The sequence below is a fragment of the Podarcis bocagei genome, assembly GCF_964188305.1.
Source record: "Podarcis bocagei genome assembly, chromosome: 3".
NCBI classification, from domain to species: domain Eukaryota; kingdom Metazoa; phylum Chordata; class Lepidosauria; order Squamata; family Lacertidae; genus Podarcis; species Podarcis bocagei.
The window spans coordinates 4,225,851-4,243,923 of NC_138127.1; the positions used below are offsets into that span (position 1 = coordinate 4,225,851).

Sequence of the window (18,073 nt, forward strand, 5' to 3'; positions counted from 1 at the left end):
AGACATTTTGTTCCATGCTACTTCACAATTGTTACTAAAAAAAAAATTCCTGAGATTCCACACTTCTCAGAACCATTCAAATTGATCACTCTCTCTAAGTAAGCACTCTTTTAAAAAAGAAAAAGTCCAATGACATTTTGAAGGCAGATCATAAAAGGGATTTGAACTGCAATAGCAAAATATATGTGGTCTAGTTTAAATAAGGAACTGGGATATGTACTTAAAAAGTATGGACTAATAGTTCAATGACGTACTTAAATTTTATAGGATAAATGTCATACCATTTAAAAAATCTTAATCTGTAACTTTATGTGAAAGTAAAGGCCATGGGCAGATGTTGAGATTACCTAAACATATTTGAAGACACTAGGTAAAACTTTGCTTCCCTGTTTAGCAAATGCGAGCAAATATCTTGAACTGCTTCACCTGTTTGTTAAGAAGCAATCAAAATTATTCTGCTTTTAATTCAGAAATGCAGCGTATGTCCAGATTAACTGCCACTCATCATTATGTCAAATTAAATACAGAAGCAGGCTGGTGTCTATCAATCATCTAGGACTCAAGCAACATATAACATTTGCCTGAGAGGATTAATATACTACCCACCCACAACCTGGAGATGTGTGACACACATTTTTGCTATATCCCTACTCTGCTTTGTAGAACCTGATTTTAGCGCACTACAAAGGACTAGTCAAGTAACAAGAAGAAATAAGTTGCAGGTAATATTTTAATTCTAATTTAGGATAGCATTATTAACAAACATAATTAAGTGGGGAAACGATTTATCAATATGAAGAGCTCTTTTAAAAATAGTATATGCATAGCACTTTCAAACATAATTGGGGACTTGAATGGACTTATGTTTATATAATTAAGCCAAGATTACAGGATTAAACTTGGAAATGACAAATGGCTGCAATTAACTACTGCCAGGGTACAAGGAGCACAAGACTACAATAAGGTTGTTTTTATACATGGACACATCTGTATCATACTCAGCTAAGGGAGTGAAAAACAAAACAAAACTTTGGAAGTCTTAAGGGTACTCTATGTAAAAATGACATGGACATAATTCTCCATTTTGCCATTCATAGCTTTCTGTTGAAAGCATTTTAAGTTTTGTACAAAGGGCACCTTTTTTTTACACTACATTATATCTACTCATTTAAAAAATGGAATTTACTGGCTAAGATAAAAACAATCCTACAAGACTAAAAAGGGAAACTGCTTATAACGGTCAAAACTGAAGAGTTTTATTAAATTCTCTAATACATTAAAAAATTGTTTCACATGGGACATTTTCCACTGTCAGGGTGTGCAAGCGCACTTCTATTTTGTAACGTGCGCAGAATTGTGTGTGCTTCACACAGACCTTCTTCTATGCAATGCAAACAACAAACTACTCATGTGTGCTTCACCATACATTCAACACTTCCTTCAATAATAAACCAATTTCCACAATCTTAACAGGCTGACAAATTCTAGAAAGGTGTTGAGGTACTTGTGTTACCAAAGCTGTGAATAAAACAGTAAAGATCATTGTCCAATGAAAATAGAAGAAAATGGCTATTCCTAAACATTTATAAACTTAAGCAGGTCCAATAGGAATGGGAGGGCGGGAATTTCGCTTGCCCACTGCTCAGCCATAGTTGCATTTAAGGGACATAAACTTTGAAAAGCACAAGACAAATCAACCACAATAGAGAATTGGTTTGAAAAGCTCCAAATGTGAGCTGTCTGTCAAAGGCATCTACACGCTCAACCCTGTTTCTCGTGTACAAGGCCTAGCAGGCTAAACTGCCTTCCGTTGAACTCCAGATGTACCATTTTTGATGCATGTGGAAATAAATATGCAAAAACAGGATTTTCTTTCATCTACAGCAATTCATACAACCTGTTCAGTTTTCCTTCTTTAAAAATGTAACTTACTAGATGCGCCAAATCCACCGAGTGCAGAGCCAATGGCAGCTCCTAAGGAGCTGCTGCTTCCAAAGCCAAGGGATGTGCTTCCTGGTTGGCCAGGACCATGCGAAAAGAGTGAACTGCTCTGGGAGTTATTGGTCAAAGTACTGTTGCCATAAAATGAATTGGACTGTAGGCTACTGTTTGTTTGCTGCTGCTGCGGCTGGGCACCAAGGGGCCGGAAAAGCCCGTTTGTGGCTGCTGTGAGGTTGTTTGCTGTTCCTCCAGCTGAAGCTGCTGCTGCTGTAAAGAGACATGGTTTTCAGTCATCAGATTCTAGAACATTTCGACTTTAGAAAAATGAGACTACTATTTTCATTACTCTCTCCTATAAAGGCAAATCATCAGCGAAAAGAAATATCCAACGTAAAAACAATCCCAGTTGCATAAGGTGTTAAGTAGACGAAATGATTTTCAATGAAAATACAAGAGAAAATTGTTGGGGAAACGCAAAGGGGTCTACAAATTCAACAGCCTTTCCCACTGTGGAAAGCTGTCCTGCCTTGGATGCTATCTCCACAAACTGTAAAGAGCTTGGAGAAGGAGAGGGATCTCCCACTTGTATGCTGGTCTTTCACAGAAAGCTGAAGGATTAAGAGTAGTTATTGCTTTCTGCAAAAGACAAGCAGCAAGGAATTTAAAAGACCGTTCCTAGTCTTCCACTGCACATGCAGCAAAGGAGTGTTATCTCTTTGCCTCAGGTGCTGTCATCTTTCTCACTGCTTTCCCCCTTTCAATGTTTGCTGTTAGGGTGAATCTGATGGGCCGTCACTTCACTTCCCTGCTCACTATTGAGGGAAAATAGTATCTGAAACCCAGGCACTATCATATACTCTTTTCCCAGTATGGCTATTCAATTTCCCCCACTTCCCAGTATGGCTATTCAATTTCCCCCACTTCTTCTGGTTATTACAGCAAGCACAGGAATAGGATCCATGTACCTTTCTGACTCATCCAAAAGCAATCTGACTCATCCAAAGCAATCTCTTGAAAACTAAAGGCACCCTTAATTTTAAGCCAGATTTAATTTTTTATATTTTTTTTTTGGGGGGGGGGGGTTGATGCCAAAATTTCCTGAATGCAAAAACAAAACAAAAAGAATCAAATCATCAAGCCCGGCATTAGAAACCACTCATTTTAGTTCCTTTCTTATTATTCACTCTATAGCTACACCAAGCTTACCTGCAAGGCTTTGAAGCAACCCCCACATTAGGAGAGCAGAACAAAGCAAAACACTCCTTTAACATTCAGCAATTACCCTTCCTCTCCCCAAACTGCTTCCTAGGCATGGCTTCCTATGTTATAGTAAAATGTCTGTGTGTATTAGATTGAGCATAGAATCATATCAAGGTGGAAGGGACCTCAAGGGTCATCTAGTCCAACCCATGCAATTCGGGAATCTTTTTGCCCAACGTGGGCGTATCTACAACTTAGCAATGGCAGGAGGTCCCTTCTGTAATGGCAGCATGCTGCCATCACAGAAATTACTACCAAGATGTATAGCGGCCGGGGTGGGGGGTTGTAATAGAAACATGCTAGGTTGCCTTATACAGAGCCCAACTATTGCTACATCTAGCTCATTACTAGACGGAAAGCAGTTCCTCGGGGTTTCAAATCAGAAGACCCTCGCATCCCTACCTAGAGATGCCAGGGAATGAGTCTTGGAACTTATGCATGCAAAGCATGCAAGTTACAGCACTGAAGTATGGCAGATTTACTTTTGGGGTTTCTACTTGGGTTTTTAAATACAGACAAGTACAAAAAAGGAAAAAACCAAGGTGCCTCTGAGCACATTCTGAGCCTCAGAATTTAATTTCCGTATCAGAATTGAACCGGGCTAAGCTCCCAGACCATTCACACAACGGCTTTCTTTATTTCAGCAGCTTAATTCAAGGTGAGAAAGTCATTTTGTGGCTGATATTTTTTTAAGAACTGAGATTCAAAAACCCTTGCAGGTCTACTGCAAATCTCCCGGAGTGTTATCAGCAGATCTCAATCTACTTTCTGTTCACCTATGTACAACCTGGTTCATACAATCATTTCTCCACATGTCCAATATCTAAAGAGGGCTGCATTTGGTGGTGGGGGTAAAAGGGAATTTCTGGAACAATCCAGGAAATAGTCCTTCAGTAATTTAGCTTTTTATGCTTGGGAAGGGACAGGAGATGCAAATCTTGAGAGAAACAACCCGAACACAAACTTTCTTGCATATATGCGGGAGCTACGAGCAAATAATGCTAGCTATAAAGCAACACTATTTGAAAGCGTGCAAGCAGGGGGAGAGAACTGATTACTGTTAGAATGTTTCCCTATCAAATTGTGATGGTGCTGCGAAAGATCTACCTACCTGCTTGTGCAGCTGCAGAACTGATGATGACAGGTGTTGAAGCCACCAATCTGACAGGTCCTCCAAGCCCAGTTCTGGCCCCAGGACCCACTACCAATGCACCAGTCTGATCGTAATAGGCAGTGGGGGCTAAGACTTGATAGCCTAATCAATACAAAACAAACACTAGTAAAATTTATATATTTTGGCATAAGCGTTTTATTTTGCATCTATATGACGGATCGCTTTTTAAACAATGAGCAAACTGACAGCTTTTTATCTCCTAGAAAAGATGAACCAATTCTATTCCAAATCTAGTGGCAAAGGTTTGGCTTGGACGTACAGTTTGCCACGCACCTGCTTGTCTAAAGACTAGACAGAGGAACTGTCTCTGAACCACTCCCCCATCTGCCTTCATCTATTTGCTCTCCTGTCTGCCCCAACCTTTCCAAGCAAGGAAAAGAAATGCAAACTAACTGCTTTTCTGAGCCAGTGGGAACGGATATAACAAATGCTGCACGAGCCGCCTAACGTGACCTGAAAGAGTGCTGCTTGTATACAGCCAAGGCAGAGCCATCTGTTTTAGAGAACTGGTGACACACCCCCACCCCAAGCAGCAACACTACAGAAGCACAGTGGAGGACATCTCAGCATAACAGTTTCATTTTAAAATTATTATTTTTTATTAAAAAGCACTTTTTTGGAAGGGGGAACAAAAAAACCCCAAAACTTAGGGGAGTGGGGCTGATCCATCCTCCAAATCTGTCACCTCTACAGCCATGTAAAAGCCAATGCACTGCTGTGTATTTTTCACAACGTGTGTGGAAACCCAGGGCCAATCGAGGAGATGGGGGGAAAAGAATCATAGAATCATAGAGTTGGAAGAGACCACAAGGGCCATTGAGTCCAACCCCCTGCCAAGCAGGAAAAAGGTCAATGGTTTCTTCTGAAGTCCCCCTTCCATGCATGTAAGGGCTGCATGCAAGTGGCAGATTATGCCCAGGAGGCTCTGTGTTTCGTTTTGTTGTAAATACAAGCAAATAGTGCACATTAAATGGGGAGAAAGGGATACTGGAGATCACATGCATGTTCATAGGCATGTGACACTATACCATTTGAAATCAACAAAGAACTATATATAGTTACAGGGATACTGAAACCTTCTGAGGAACAGGAGAATTGTAGTTTCATATTACAAATGCATATTCAAAACTAGACTGTGCTGTTCTTTTCTACTACCTTCACTACCATTTTCACATGCTAGCAAATGGGTCAGGCTTTCACTGCACTCTGCTTTACTGCTCCTCTGTAAAGAATGCAGAATAGGCCGTTAGAGAATAAATGTTACAAGTAATATAACAAAAACTCTTTCACAGATAAAAACCGCTCTTTATCAAATAGATGGCCCTTCTCTAGAACAAACAGAGCCAAGAACTGTTTTTCTTTGTTTGTTTTTTTTGCATAAAGAACACTCCTCGGGAAATGTACCTGCTTTTTGAGGTCAAGCATATCACACAATAGTGCAATATATCATTATAAATATGCATGATACTGGAGGCTCAAATTTTTTAATGTATGAGTGCCAATATAAAGGTTGAGAGCAATGTAGATGTGGTGCAAGTTCCTTTGTATGGTACAAAATAGCATTTGCATTTTGTTTTGTGAAATTTTAATTACTGTACTGCAGCCTGACAAAAACTTAGGTCATTTTGCCTAGTGAAATATTTATTGAAAATACAGTGGTACCTCGGTTTTCGAACACAATCCATTCTGGAAGATCGTTCGGCTTCCAAAACGTTTGAAAACCGAGGCGCAAAGGGCAACCTGCAATTTCAATGGAGAAAATTGGGGGGGAAACTCAGCGGAAGCCGTTCAACTTCCTAGGCGCATTCGAAAACGGAAGCATTTACTTCCGGGTTTTTGGCGTTCAAAAACTGAAACGTTCAGCTTCCAAGACGCTCAAAAACCGAGGTACCGCTATAGTTGAAAGATTTAACTTTGGTCATAGAGAAGCTACTAAACTCTAGGACAGTGTTCTTCAGTCTTGGGCTCCCATCTGTTTTCAGACTCCAACTCCCATCATTCCCAGCCAGTTAGACACTGATCTGGGATGCTGAGAGTTGTAGTCTTGCAACATCCAAGGACCCAAGTTTGAAGGCGGCCACTCTAGAAGACCCCAGGAGTTTTATAGAACGACATGTATAATCATACAGCAGCCTACCCTCCTCACAGCAACTACAGTGGATGCTTTAACACCTGTGCTGTGTGTACCCTCTGATGATGGATGTATGGGTTTTCTCCACGTTTCTTGTAAACTGCGATTCTGAACAAAGCAGCAGCCAATTACAGCATACAGCCAATGAAAGCTATGACATTTGGTTCGAGAGGGCAGTGGCTACTCCTAGATAAGGGGTGTGCAGGCGTGCAATCCTGATTCCTCTAATTGCTGCCCTTAAAAAAAAAAAAAAAGAGTAGTGACAAGTCAAGAAGGGAATTCTTGACTTCATAGAATTATTTGTTTAGTCAATTGACTGGCTTTCCGGCCCCAACAAAAAGGTGACCTAATAATCATGTACATCATTATAGTAAGACTTTAATACCAATCATTGCTACATTAATGACAGCAAATTCAAAGGAACACTTGTGCTATGGGTTTAAAATGTTATTTTGTTTTAAAACTTTATGAATCATGACAGCAGAACAGGCACTGCAGTGATCTTGCACAAAACAGAAATGTTATTTTCACTGATCTGATCGATCACCTCCAATCTTCTGAGCTAAAGGACCTTGATCCTTTACCTTTCTATGCGTCAGAGGTTCTCAAACTCTGGTCTGCAGACAGCAGGTGGTATGTAAGTTTCATCCAAGAAAGGTTACGGAACAGTCAAGACTATCTGGCCTTGATTTTTTTCTTCTTCTGACAAATAGAGGCCATTTTAACCCAAGCCAGAATTACCAAACAGGCTAACAAGGCCCTAGCCTAGGGCCTGTGATTTTCATACTATGGCAGTTGTGTAGCCTAATTTATTTTAAACATCTGCCAGTTAGTTGAAGGTCCCTAGCTGGCCAGGGCTCCGTGATTTTCATATCACAGCACTGATTTTGACAAAGCTGGTACTGAAGGAAATAGAAGTTTATTGTGGTCCATCAAGACTTCCAGTAATGTTTAAGCGGAAGTTTCCTTGGAAAAAAGGTGTGAGAATTGCTGCTTTATATGAAACAGAGAAGTTGTTACTATTTCTGTACCATTTATTCTTTTAAGGTATTTACAAACTGCCCTTCCAGAAACTTTCCAAGGCAGCCTTTGAATCTGTCTTAAATAATTTGGTATATTTTGCTAATATTAATTCATTAGTTAATTACTGTGTCAGTGTTCATTTCATTTACCAAGGGAGTAATTCAACAAAGCGCAATGGCAACTGTTCCATCAGCACAAATATTTCAGCTTACCAGACAAGATAATCCCCCTTCCCAACCGCTATGTGCTATTTAGGGAGTTCTCCCGATCCCCTAAATCAATTTTTGGGGGACACAAAAGTGGAAAGCCCCACTGTGCTAGCAGAGGTCCTTATGTGGGCTTCTGGTAGCGGGACTCATAAGCTGACTCCTGCCCCATATCCTGAGTTAGGTACAACACGCTTATACAGTAAATACTGGGCTAGTTTCTGTGCTCCTTTCCTACAGCATTGTCATTTGTTGTATTGGTTTCTGCTTTTCCCTAGTACAAAACCTAAGCATTGCCTCCCTAAGACAAATCAGCAACCTCACTCCTATCAACTTTATTAGTCTGGCCTCAGCAGTTACATTGCCCACCATGTCAAGCGGAAATCTGATCCACTTCTGCAGGAACACCACTGTACAGAACCCTATACAAATTAGATGTTACGTATATAGATAACAAATGGAACAAAAATCAAACCACCTCTACTCCTCTCCAGCTACAGGTGTTTAGTGATTAAGGCTGCAGTCCTATACCCAAATACACAGAAGTAAGTCCCATTGAGAACAGTAGGACATAGAACTATGCTAAGCCGGAGCTTTCCAAACTGTGTGCCATGACATGTTAGTGTGTCGGCTGCACTGTGCAGGTGTGTGACACAAACGCTCCCTGCGCTCCTCCTGGGGACAGAAAGGGTTTGTTTAACCCCAGGTTTGCTAGTAAAATTGAATTACTGTCACGAAATGCAAAACTGAGTTACTGTGTTGTGAAATGATGAATGTCCTAAGAGTGTGTCACCAATACGTAAAGTTTGGAAAGCTCTGTGCTAAGCAGTGCAATCCTATGCCTCTTAACCTGAATTGTCCAATGGGGGCTACTCCCAAACTACCTTCATGTATGCCAAAAGATGAAGTTGCAACACAACAGAACCAGAGAATGTTCCCATCTTTGAATGCCAATCAGTTCTTTAGATGTTCAATAATGCTATAGAATAGAGTCAAAGAAACACTCCAGAGCAAATGATACCAAAACTGTGTTATAATTACACAGCGGCTTAAGTTCAAAGGACTTCCCAGCAAGCTTATGCCAGAAAAAAATAGTTAAGCCCGATACTTCAACAATCCAACTTGTAGTGGCCGCTTTTTTCCTTCGGTCTTTGAAAGATCATCTACCACATTCACCACCAGCACAAGGTGCCATTTTCACATGACGCTAATCCCATAAGAAGGTAAGTAAGGTGAAACAAATATCCAAGTTACAGCTTCAACTGGACCAATTCAGATGACCTATTCACCAGAGAGCCAAAATGTTTAGAAGATGCTTTGTATATATAGTCAAAGCAGCAGCAGCAAAGCTCTAAAAGCATCTGTATATACTTAGCACTTCTGAGTTGTCTTAGAAATATTACTGTTGTGCTATTAACCAATCTATAAGTATTAGATATTCTGGACTGCTTGATGACCAATGATACTTTGTAGCTTGCATAAAAGCAGACAATAGAGAAAAATCAGTGTAACTATCCTTAAATGTCAGGCATGAAAGTGTAAGTTCTTAATGTAAAAATGCATGTGACAAATTTAAGACATCCATTCGCCAAAGTTGAAGCCCTTCGAAGTGCATATTCTAATGAGGAAATATATTATGCACCAATGTAAGGAATGTGGTTTAAAATCTGTTTTTCTGAAATTCAAACTTTCCAGAATCAACACCGAAAAGCTGCTGACAAAGCACTAAGCTGTGTGTTGCATGTTGTCACAAACAGTAAATATTACATAGTGAGACACACACAAAAATTACAATGCTTTGGATCAAAACAGCTCATTGCACAAAAGGAAAGCATTTTTGTTTGTACAAGGAGATTGTCTCTGATAGCTGGCTTTCCTTCCCAGCTGCAGCTCCCTCACCTCAGCAGATCCCATCCCATAACTCTCTCATAACTCTCAGCAGTAAATTTTTGGCAGCTGCGAGGGGCTGAAGCATGAAGGAGGGATGGGAAAGTGCCACTGCACAACTGGAATGCCACTCATGTTTCTTAAAATATAAGTCATTATTACTCCTGATAATCTGAAGGTGTGATAATTAAGAGATTAACACTGGGCAGTTGATTTAATTCCCCCATGGAGAGGGCACAGACAGACCACTTCATGTTAAAGGGGCTGGAAGCAGCCTACATTATTCTCCCCCATCTTGTACACACATTTCTTCTGCCAGCCGTAAACATGGTTAATGAAAGTCACATTTCAAATTTTTACCGAAGCTTTAAAAACACGTTACAAAGAAATTGCATCTCAGCAGCCTACTACTGTGAACACAGCAGGATTTTTAGGATATTTAGCTTGAACTCATTCTTAGTTTCCTTAACTCATCATTAGATACCTGGCATGCCTGTGGCAAGACCCTGACCAAAAGCCAAAGTTGGATTTGCTGCCGCAGCTGCTGCAAGTGACTCTGCCTGCTGCCCTTGCTGACCCTGATTGGGAGTTAGAGGACGTTGACTTCCTCCAGTACGAAGAACCTACAAAAGACCAATGGCGACACTAATTGCTTAAAATGTGAAGTATAAAAAGGTAATATAGTATAAAAACGCTGGAACATGTTGTGCGTACTTTGGGGTTGTGATTTAAAAAAAACAACAACACACACACCCAACAACAATGTATAAATAAGGTAAAGTAAGCAGGCATAGACTACTTCAATGGAAGCATTATGACACAAGAAAACACAAGTTTAAGGTGCTAGGCCTTCTGTAATTCAATAACACTGAAAAGTAGTTTAAAAATAGCAAGGAACTCAAAGTGGAGACATTTAGTAGGTTAAGCGTGGTGAGCAGGTTATCGTTTTAACAGTCTTTCTACCCACTTTCAGCCTGCAAATTTTAAATACTGAACATTTAAAAATGCAATTACTGTTAAACTATAATTATGGAGTTTAGCGATATATTTAGAATTCAAATCTTTGCAGACAGCACTTGCCGGCCCTAAAATGTATTTAAGGGATTGTTAGCCAACCGTGCAATGACATACTCCATTCACCAGTGCCTCTCCGCTTATGAAAATTCTTACTACCGCCTTTAACCATGGCTCCTTACTGTATTACCAGTATCAAGCATACTCAGTATGAACCAGGCTGTGCCTCTAACCTTCAATTTGAACCTTGTAGTGAGCAAGGTACAGTGGAACCTCAGTTTTTGAACGTAATCCATTCCAGAAGACCGTTAGACTTCTGAAACATTCGAAAACTGAAAGCAGAAACCTCAATACAATAGGGAAACTCAAAATGGAAGCCGCATGGGACTTTCAGCTTCCGAAATTCATTCAAAAACTGAAGCAGTTACTTCCGGGTTTTTGGCGTTCGAAAGCCAAAGCGTTCAACTTCTGAGACGCTCATAAACAGAGGTTCCACATTCTGGTACTGATTTTGCATAAGTCATCACAGCTATTGAAAGAACATGCCCTGCAATTGCCAGTGTTTTGTTCTAAATATCCAAGTCAAATGCAAATTTCACTGGAGTGTATAACTAAGGTTTTTTATTATCACTATTTCATTTCAAATATCCTTTATGAATTTAAATAAGGACAATTTTGCTTGTAAGCAAAGCATAGCACTAGTCTCACTATGTTGCAAGTTGAGATAATTTTACTATTACACTATTATTGAACATATTGGAACTCATTGTCCAGAAAGTCATCCAACTCTTATCTCTGCTCACTGAAGCTTCATATGTGCTTCATGAGATATGGGATGATATGCAACTGAAGTAACCACTGTACTTAATAAACATGACTAAGTTAGGTCCATTAGTTTTACTGGGTTAACTCTTAGCTTAGTAAAACTTAGCCGAATTCTGCCCCAAGAATGCTTTCAGCTAGAAATCCACTGTTGTTCAATATGGCAGCTTTCTCACAATGTGGATGGCCCTGCCAAAATAAATACTTGTTATATTGTGTTCTGAAGTTCCTAAACATGGTGCCCCTTCTCAAGGCATACATGGCTGGCTTAGCCTTAACAGACTCTTTTAGCATAGTGGCTCTTGCAACTACTCCATATCACACCTTTATCGTTACCCGAAGAACCAGGCAACACTGCATATTACTCAAAACTAGGAGACAAGCTAGACTCCATGCCACCTTGTAAAGAGAGGCCTGTTTTCATGTTCCAGCCACCCCGATTGCACCTAGCAACTGCATACTCTGGGAATGTAGTTTTTAAACAGATAAAGGAAATGGTCTTTCCCCTATGCGGCTTGTGGGTGGAGGAGTGTATTTCTTCACAGGAAATTAATAGTGGAGGCCATCTTGGGTTCCAGATGTGTCTCCCTCTAGGGAACCCAAGCTTTGTCCTCAGGATTCCTTGAAGATGTTACCTAGGATGTCTGCATTGCATTATACCAATGCATTGCTGACACAGACTGCTTTGTGGTCCTTGCTAGGTGAAGAAGCGAGAGCTGCAGTGGCAGAGCACAGTTTCTGGTCCACACAGGACATGAAAAAGTGGTGGTGGTGGTACTCAGCTGTCCTGAGGGCAATGCTCCTCAACTACATTTCCTTCCGACATATGTGGGTAGAGGCAAAGTGGGGATGGGGTCAACAGGAGGAGGCTTTTCCCTTTAAAGCCAGCACTAACATTTTAAGAAGGGGAGGTTTAAGTAGGAAACATCCTGACAGCTTGTTTCATACTGGCCCCTCTGTTCCCTTCTCAATTTGGGCTTTGCTGATTTGTTGCCGTTATTTTGGCAGGCAAACTCGCAACACTTAACTCAGCTGAAGCCTGCCTACAACAATAAAAAAGCCAACTAAAAAGCAAAAGGAGGCGCCTGTCTTTCTAGTTATAAACTTTAAACTGACCTTTGTAGTTCAGAAGGCAAACTAAAATTTTAACCTGAATAGAGGATTTCCCCCATCTCTGAGGGATGAGCTGCACTCATCCCTCAGCGGAGAGAACTGATATCTGCTGATTTGATAATGACATACCCAGACAAAATTAAGCTTATGGACTGAATGGACTGCTGTCCAGCATGGCAAACACATAAACTGTGCACTGTTAGATATACCGTTATTCTTTATTCAACAATATGCATTGCATTCAATAAAACTGCATGAGCAGACAGATATATTAACTCCTCAGGTGTGTCCACCCAGCTTACCTGTTGCTGGCCTTGTTGTGCCTGTGACGCAGCCTGTTGATTGGCTGTGTTGTTTGCTGCAGCTGCTGCTTGCTGCTGAAACAAGTTGGCTGGATACACGCCCCAAGGAACTCCGTAATACTGAGGAGGGACCACTGCTGGCCCTAACAAAACGAAAAAATGGCTTTACACGAAAATATTTACGGTCTCTCCTCAAAAGCCTCGAGATCAGTGCTAACTCGGTTGTGTGAAAACCACACGCATAAACAAACCCAGTATCCTAAGCCTTAAAGGGAATCTCTGCACACGTACCTGAAAGCAGAACTCCTCCCCCAGGACAGATTTTTTCCCCTCCCTCCCTGTAAATATTCCAAGAGGACCATTCTCACCCTCTGATCAGAAGAGGGAGGAAAAGAATTACCCTCCCGCAGAGAAATAAGCAAGCACAGCAAAAAGGCAAATAAGAAGGGGTATACCAACAGTGGAAGAGCTACCATTTAGCTAAAACCTTTCTTCCTATATATAAAAAACAACGTACACCATTTAATATATTGGAAATAATCCTCTTCTGCACAGCGGCATGAGCCCTAAAGAGCCATCCCTGTAAGAACTAACAAACATGTTACTTCACTCATCTTCAGTACAGTGGTACCTCCAGTTGTGGACGGGATCTGTTCCAGAGCTCTGATCAGATCCAGGTTTCCGCAACTGGAGGAACCGCTTCTGCACATGTGCACAGTGTGGTAGAGTGCTTCTGATAATGCCCGGGCGGCGAAACACTTCCAGGGCTGCCGCTTTCGCAACCCAAAGTTTATGTTACCCGAGGGTAACATAAGCTGAGGTGCTACTGTATATCTGAATTGGAAGTGCAACACAGAACCCCAACAATTCAGATAGCGGCAAGTGTCCCATGATCCTCTCCTTTCAGAGTTACACAAGCTCCAGAACTCATGTAACATGAGTGAAGAAAGGGGAAGAACTAGATGCGATATAGGACATGCAAAAACCGTTAACAGGAACAACCTGTGGTCCAAAGATGGTGGTAGTGTACAAACAGAGCTCTACTAAATCCCACAGAACCTCTCATATCATTTATGATTATCAGCACAATTTTTAAAAATATCACTCCTAAACAAGAGCATTTTAAAAATGTTCTCACATGCTCTCTCACGGCTGTGGTACTATGAAAATTAGCTATTTTATATATCTTCTAAACTGTTTGGATCATGCATGCATGGACTCAAAGTGCTAGGAAGTACAATCAGCCTTGCAATCTGCCACAATGCTTTATTCGCGCCCAGGGTGAACAGCATGCCAATTCCCCAGGCAGCAAAACCATACCTTAAGGTAGCTATTTAATTCTCTAAGGGAGGAAAGATTTGCACATCCATGAGAATATCACAGACTGTTGCCATCACAATTTGCCATCTCCTCATCCTTTAAGGGCTACTAGCTATTCAAGCCAGAATAAAGTCAGAGCCAAATGTATAGTATACAGTGGTACCTTGGTTTTCGAACTGAATCTGTTCCAGGAGTCTGTTCAACTCCCAAAACTGTTTGAAAACCAAGGCGCGGCTGCAAGAGCTTCCTGCATTCAATTGGAAGCCACGTCGGACGTTTGGCTTCCGAAAAATGCTCACAAACCAGAACACTTACTTCCGGGTTTGTGGCATTCAGGAGCCAATTTGTTTGACAACTAAGCCGTTTGAGGACCAAGGCACCACTGTATATCTACTCCCACTTCTCTCAGACTCCCAATTCCTCTGCTCCTCTTCACTCAGCTGCAAAAAAACCAAGCTGAACATAGGAATTAATACCCTATGCCTCTCTTCAATCTGCAAGTCCCACTGGTGACAAGGTGAACACAGGAGGGATGCATGACCACCCTTGGTCATTAGTTAAAAGGCTGTAGAACATAAGAAAGGCAATTTCCTTTAAAATGTTTCAGTAAATAGACGTTTGAATCCCTAGTGTCTGACAACCCCTCCAGGTAAAGTAGGAATAATTCTTGATCCAACATCTTTGTTCCTCACATTTAACATGAAATCCAAGTCTCGGGCAACAGGAGCGAATGGGAAAAAGAGTACTGTGGTGTTATATCTAAACTAGTTCACAGTCGTACCTCGGAAGTCGAACAGAATCCGTTCCAGAAGTCTGTTCGACTTCTAAAAAGTTTGAAAACCGAAGTGCGGCTTCTGACTGGCTGCAGGAAGCTCCTGCAGCCAATCGGAAGCCCCATCGGATGTTCGGCTTCCAAAAACTGGAACAACTCCAAAGGCGTTCAATAGCCAAGGTATGACTGTATTTCAACCTTCTTGTGCATTTTTGATGGTTTATGCCCAAACACTAAAGTTTTCAAATTTCTAGAGAAAAAGAGATTGTTGTAATTAACTTGAGCGATGGTAGTTTCTTACCTGCTAATGTAGCTGCTGCAGCTAAGCCTGCTGCCGTGTATGGGTCAGCACCCGGTGGAGCAGCACTGATAATGTATGGGTTTGGCACAAAAGCAGCTGGAGCCAAGCCTGCCGAAAATACACCTGTTACAGTAACAAAAAGTTCAATTTCACCAAAAACAAGACACCACACAAACACACACGCACCCCATTACATCATTCAAATTGTAAACCTATTAGAAATTTATGCCACCTGTTCTTGAAGAGGCTTCGAAAGGTAATTAAGATTAAAGTATCTCTCGCTTCTCTCATTAACTGTCAGGTTCATGCTCTACTTTAAGAAACGTTCATACCATAGTCCCAAGTTACTGCTGCCATTTCTATAAAACTAAATTTATAAAACCAAATACATTTTAAAAATGTATCACACTACCAGAACAGCAGCTTTTTAAAATATTATTACTATACCTTTAGAACTTCACTTTTAAGCAATGAAAATTCCAAGTTTGTCAAAAGGTCTGCCCAAATTAGCAAGCTTTTAATTAAAAGAAAAGCAGCAATCATACATTGCCAGTTTTTTAAGCTTGAAATTTAAGTAAATAAACTTGGGAAAATGTCTCACCTATGTGTGGTTGCTGTGCCGCTGCCAATGCGTATTGTTGCTGCTGAGCTGCTGTTAACTGCTGGACAGTGAGAGGGTTAGTCCTCTGAAAAAGCTAAGAACAACAATTTAAACCTTTTAATTTTAGCAACAATCCCACATCAGAATTTAAAAACCAACTGTGTGTAGATGCATTCACAGGATTGTCCAAGATCCATAGCACTATGTATGAAGTTTAAATTCAGGTGTAATTCATTCTTAAGCAATATCACGGCAGAATTACACATTATAATAAGCATGGGACTACAGTAAAAAAAAAAAAGAATGGCAGCTCTGTGTTGCAAGCTTCTGATCTTTTACTGTTAACATCCAGTCAAATATAGCCATGTCCTAAGGTTACCACATTTTTAGCTTCCCTACCAGCCAATGATGCAGAACTGATGTTGGGAACTAACCATGACTCCAGGACATAGGTAAGAACGTGGGAATAAATCTCTGTGATTGCCAAAATGTTGTAGTTCCACTTTTTAATGTGGCTGTATAAAAACACTAACCTGCTGCTGTGAATTGTAATCAAAGAGTCCCACAGTAGCTCCTGAAGAGTCCATTTGTACCTGATTTCCAGGATAATCAAACTGCAGAGAATCAAGACCCACTTGTTCCATAGCATCCAAATTCTGAGATTCAGAGTTAGAAAATTCTTCCACCAGTGGCTTGTGGGTTGCAGGATTAGGAAGAGAAGCCAATCCTTCAGCAGCGCTTGGGTTCGGCCCCAGACGCTCAGTTACTTCAGTTGGGGAGGCTTGCCGACTTCCAGGAGTACGACTGCTTAGGAAAAGAATGCAAAATAGATGTCAGCTTCATTGCTTAAACAACAGAATTTGTGATAATTAGTATCAGCTGTAGTTGCCTGATCTAGGGAAAACAGCATACAGCTGTGCTGAATGGCGTTAACAGAACAGTTTGAAATGCTGGGATTATGTTTGGAAACAAAAAGAATTAGTCTCTATAACAGCAAGCTCAGGTGGTTAACTACAGAACAGCCCAATGAGGACTGGTGGCCTTCAGGAGCCAGAGAATGTTAAAAGTCAACCAGAAAAGAAAGCTGGGAATAGGAGAGAAAGAGTGAATTGAGCCCGTATTGTAGCACTCCTGTCAGAAAGGATACCCTGCAACATTCTGTTGCAGGATGCTCTTGTAACTACCTGTATCTGAAGTGAATGGACAAATCTTGAGGACAGAACAGAGTGGTCTAATGCGGGACACACACACACACACACACACACACACACACACACACCATTTAACACGGAAAGCAACAAGTGCAGATGGTAGAGAGAATGTAGAGAGGAAGATTAAGAAGAGCTATTCTATCAGCTCTGCTGAGAAGTCAACTCCACCCTATTTTTCTTGCTCTTCAACTGTCATCCAGCAACAACCACTCCACCAGACTGCAGTATACAGAGAGAGACTGTAATCAAGGCCTCTTCATCTGTTCACCTGGAAGACCACTGGCAGGCCTGTTTAGGGAAGTTTTTAATGTTTGATGTTTTATCGTGTTTTTAATATTCTGCAGGGAGCCGCCTAGAGTGGCTGGGGGAACCCAGCCAGATGGGCGGGGTATTATTATTATTATTATTATTTATTATTATTCTAGTTGTCATCAGCCGCCCACCCAAGAGAGCTTCCTGCATAGCCCCTTCTTGCCCTTTTCAACACACAGAGGCCAAGAAGCCCCTGACAAAAGCTGTCCCTGCTCCAATAGGTCTCTAGCTTAAAGGAACAGAACTCAAACCTCCTCTATGTCGCTCCAGATGTGCCTAAACCTCTTACTCATTTCCCTACTGGAGATCACGAACGTGCTCACCTTGGAGCTAGGATTCTTTTAGATCCTTACATTGCCCCAGATATATTGGAAAGTTTTTGACACTGCTGGTAAAGCTGCCTCACCCGCCTAGAAATTTCCTTCAGCCAGTGCACACACATCAGAAGGCAACTGAGGCTCTTGGGAAGGGTAAAGAATCCTGTCAATTACATACGAGTGAAGCTCTAAGCACATCAAATGCATGGAGAGGGGGAAAGAGAGGCAGGCCAGCAGCAAGAGTGATCCTGGCTGGGGAGCATTAAATAGATAGATCTGGATAGACAACTTGTGCGCACAAAGCAAAGCAAAGCAAAGCAGAACAGGGGACCAGTCAAGCATATTGACACAGAGTAGACATGCTGG

General features: G+C 41.2%; 1 protein-coding gene across 17 annotated transcripts in view; it reads right to left on the minus strand.

Annotated features, from left to right (window-relative positions):
• The window catches only part of PUM2 (pumilio RNA binding family member 2), a 62,218-nt gene that overhangs the window by 21,225 nt on the left and 22,920 nt on the right, over positions 1-18,073 (minus strand). For 5 of the 17 annotated variants that reach the window (XM_081188998.1, XM_081188999.1, XM_081188994.1 and 2 more), the window contains 8 exons: positions 16,401-16,674; positions 15,868-15,961; positions 15,267-15,389; positions 12,874-13,016; positions 10,107-10,245; positions 6,038-6,115; positions 4,313-4,456; positions 1,933-2,208 (listed from right to left, as the gene is read on the minus strand). In XM_081188998.1, the coding sequence (XP_081045124.1) occupies positions 1,933-2,208; positions 4,313-4,456; positions 6,038-6,115; positions 10,107-10,245; positions 12,874-13,016; positions 15,267-15,389; positions 15,868-15,961; positions 16,401-16,674 (1,271 nt within the window). The remainder of the gene's footprint in view (positions 1-1,932; positions 2,209-4,312; positions 4,457-6,037; positions 6,116-10,106; positions 10,246-12,873; positions 13,017-15,266; positions 15,390-15,867; positions 15,962-16,400; positions 16,675-18,073) is intronic. The other 12 variants (XM_081188996.1, XM_081188997.1, XM_081189005.1 and 9 more) reach the window with 7 other exon arrangements.